Source organism: Charadrius vociferus, unplaced genomic scaffold (genome assembly GCF_000708025.1).
Source record: "Charadrius vociferus isolate BGI_N301 unplaced genomic scaffold, ASM70802v2 scaffold259, whole genome shotgun sequence".
NCBI classification, from domain to species: domain Eukaryota; kingdom Metazoa; phylum Chordata; class Aves; order Charadriiformes; family Charadriidae; genus Charadrius; species Charadrius vociferus.
The window spans coordinates 7350898-7354513 of record NW_009661368.1 but is presented as its reverse complement, the minus strand read 5'-3'; the positions used below and the strand labels follow the sequence as shown (position 1 = coordinate 7354513).

At 37.7% G+C, this 3616-nt stretch overlaps 1 protein-coding gene across 1 annotated transcript in view; it reads right to left on the bottom strand.

The window, feature by feature from the left end:
- Window positions 1-2881: 2881 nt before the first annotated feature.
- RPS21 (ribosomal protein S21) overlaps window positions 2882-3616 on the bottom strand; it is a 3555-nt gene continuing 2820 nt past the window's right edge. The window contains 3 exon segments of the mRNA XM_009893454.1: window positions 2882-2920; window positions 3089-3102; window positions 3105-3144. Coding sequence (XP_009891756.1) covers window positions 2882-2920; window positions 3089-3102; window positions 3105-3144 — 93 coding nt within the window.

Sequence of the window (3616 nt, the reverse complement as noted above, 5' to 3'; positions counted from 1 at the left end):
ATTTCCAGGACAATCACAACTAACAGTCCCCGCAACCCCCGCCTTTTCTTTTTTAATGCATCTTTCATGGTTGACTTCGATGTCAGAAGAAAATAGCTCAAAAATAAAGCGTGGGTTAATTTTTCTTTTTCCTGCTTGTGGTATTTAAAAGGTGTCTCTCTTTCGCTGCAGTATTATTAACTTCAACATGAATTCAACATGAAGCCTTTTTTTTTTGGTCTTTTTAGCTGAGTTCTCCCTTACGTGAAACATCCAGGAGTTTATCTTTTAAAACTTCTACCAGCATGGAGGAGGACTAATAAATTCAAGCATTATCAGTAGAAAGACGGAACATGCAACCAAAGATATTTCAGTTTACAGCTCTGCTAAAAAGAGCTAATAACGGCCTGTTGATTTCAGATTTCTCTGCTGAAATTGCTCCCGAAACAAAGGTTTAGTTACGTACTTCATTATATCCATACAGCGGCTTGCAACTGGAATCCTAATTCACTTTTTGGTTTAAAAAAACCAAACAACTGATTCAAATTAAAAAAAACACACCGCACCGCAACTGCACGTTAACGCAGCCTGATGTGCTACGCTTGGATTCAACAGGTATCCACAGTGCCAAACAGAACCTTCCAAAGAAATACACTGCATTTTGACATGTCTGAGAAGTAAAAAAACCACAGGTAAGGAGAAAGATACTGCACTTGGGTAGTTCAGCCATCCTCCTTCTTCGTTCAGAGGCGACAGCATTCCAGCCTCTCCAGAGAAAAGTCTGAGGCTTAAGTTTCCCACACCCACGTGCATCCACAGCAAACAAGTCAGAAATAAGGCACATGGTAACCAGCTCAACGCAGAGACAGCTTACAGCATAAACAGGAAAGCATCACTGAAACAGTTTCTACCACTTGAGAGAACTTTGAGAGAGGGTCTATGCAGAGATTTGAGTAAGGACAACTGCAAACATCGTCCTAGAGATGATCACACAGGAGCGAACATGGTATAATCTGGATACGACCTCCCTCAGTAATTCTTGAGAACGCATGACCTGAAGGACAGCCTGTGTGTAGGTGTAGATATTATGAAATAATAGTAGAAAAATGCAGCTGACAATGGAAGTTTTCACTACCAGTCATATCACACTGGCATATTTTAAAACTACCAAAACCACGTATCACATTCTATTTTAAATGATAAGCACCAACTGACAAATAAATCTACTGCCTGCAAACAAATCTACCAACACAAAAGCAGCACCTGGAAAAAAGGATATAGTCGTTTCTTGTATCCCTCCTGGAAAACAAACATCAAAGAGACTTTATATCACGAGAAATGACATAGTGGTTTAAGTCCTTCTGTAATTATAGCCACAGAAAATCAGAAATCCCTTTTCCCGATAGAGGTACTATTGATTTTAAGACACTAAAGTATAAAGCATCTGAACGCTTTTCTTTCTCCTTTCTCATACCCATACCTTAGTGCCAGCAGTTGCTTCCGTCTTAGCACAATTCTGAGTCTCAATTTCTGCAGACAGTATAGGAAAAAAAGATTGTGGAGAGCTTTTGCATTTTAATACAGTGCTTAATGCTGTTAAGACATAACAAAGTCATAATACTGTCACAAGCACCGCGGCCCAGGAGAATGACACAGGAGATCCCAAAGGTTCATTAGTACAGCTACAGCACCTTAAGCATCGCACTTCCCAAATGCAACACCAAAGCGGAACGTGAAGAGCTGATGAAAAAAGACCAAAAAAAAAAAAGGCCATGAAACAATGCATTTCTGGCATGGTTTGGCACACAAAGCAGAAGCAAGTTCAGAGGTGTCAGAATATGGTACTGCGAGGTCAGGATGATTGTGATTGTAGACTTTTTTTTTTTTTTTTAAAACATTTCAGCTTGAGAGTCCATCAATGATCTCAGCCCTGCAGGATAACCAACCTTACTTCTAAGATACTAGCTGTATCTGAAGTTAATGCCTGGCAGTAACTCGGCAAAGCTCGTAGTTTCAGTATCGGCGTAGTGCAAACCAACAAATACTTGTCTTTCACACTAGCTGCTTCGGAAGCTTTACATTTTCAAACCAACCGGTTCAAATTCAAACTAAACACCTGAAGCACAACAGGCAAAAACTTGAAGCAACTCTTTCAAACTAGAAAACCTGTGTGTGTGTGTGCTAGCATCCTCCCTTGGTTCCACTAGTAAGATAAGTAAAAAAAACCAACCCACATCAGCAGGCAGAAAGTCTATCTAGCCATTAAAGGGCTATTAAGTAATTTATTGAAATATTGCCAAATATTCAGATTTATTTTTCCTTAAATTATTTCTCTGCTTTTTTACATCAGGGTCTTATATAAGAGTAAAAAAAGTAAAACTTCAAGAGTCTCTTGCACGTGGCAATCAATCTGCTAGCGTGCCAAGAAGTAATTCTGCTAAGATGGTTTTCCATGAATTCCAGTTTTAATAATTTGCTTAAAGAATGTGTGTCAATGGCAGAATATTACGAGCCTCTATCAGCAGAAAAATCATTAAGCTTTGATATCGTAACTGCAAGAATCCTCTTAGTTTTCCCAGTGAAAAAGCAGCAAGCTGAATTAGATTGCCACATTGCAAAATGTTCCATTACAGATCAAAAGAGGAGTTGAGCTACATTACAAAACTTACTAAATGTGGAAAAGGACGATGATAGTGACAAAGAGCGAAGCGGAAATTCCCGATTTTCAACTCTGACACTGCTTTACAACCTGATTTGTTTTAAGAATTCATAATCCAGAATCTGTGTATCTTTTGAAGACACACCTTGTAAGTCTTCTAAGACTACTCAAAAAAAATCCAGCAATTTTTAGGACTTTAACAAAAGACACAGGACCAAATGGGTTTGAACTGTTTATTTTACGTCAGATGTTCCATACTGGAGTTTCTTCAGTTAGAAGTTCCTAAAACAAAATGAAACAAACCTTGTTACAAACTAGTTTGCTTTAACAGTTCAAGTAAATATTTTTAACCACCCTATAAATACAGCGTATACATTTTCAACCTAAACGTTGGATTTGGATATGCATGTTACCCCTGCAAGAGTTAGAGGATAAGATAAACATACGTACTTGGAAACAATTCCGTCATTTTTTGCCAGGCGCAGAATGGAGTCATCTGATTCACCCTTTAAAAAAAATGAAAGATGATTCTGAAGTGACCAAATAATTGCTGATACACATTAGATGTGCAGGCAGCTGCAGCATTTAATGCTGGTAGTGAAATGCTCAACCCTTTCCACAGATCGCTACATTTTATATGCGCAGATCAGCGTTTTCTAAACAAGCTGTTAAAATTCTTTGCCATCGTTTAGGATAAGAAATAGTTTTAACTTGACAAAATATACACTAGCATTAACAAGATACATTTCTGGATAAGCAGACTTCTGATGAACGCTAGGAAGCTTCACACCATGTTTAACAAATCTAAGTCATAGTAGTATCATCTCTGATAACTATAAACAACATACAAAAGCCAGCTATGAGTAGCTTTGTGCATTCCTAAAAGAAAAAAAAAATCACTTGCATCCTTCAGGGATTAAAAAAAAAAAAAAATATAATAAACATACCTAATTCTACAAACCAGAATATTAAGGGGGG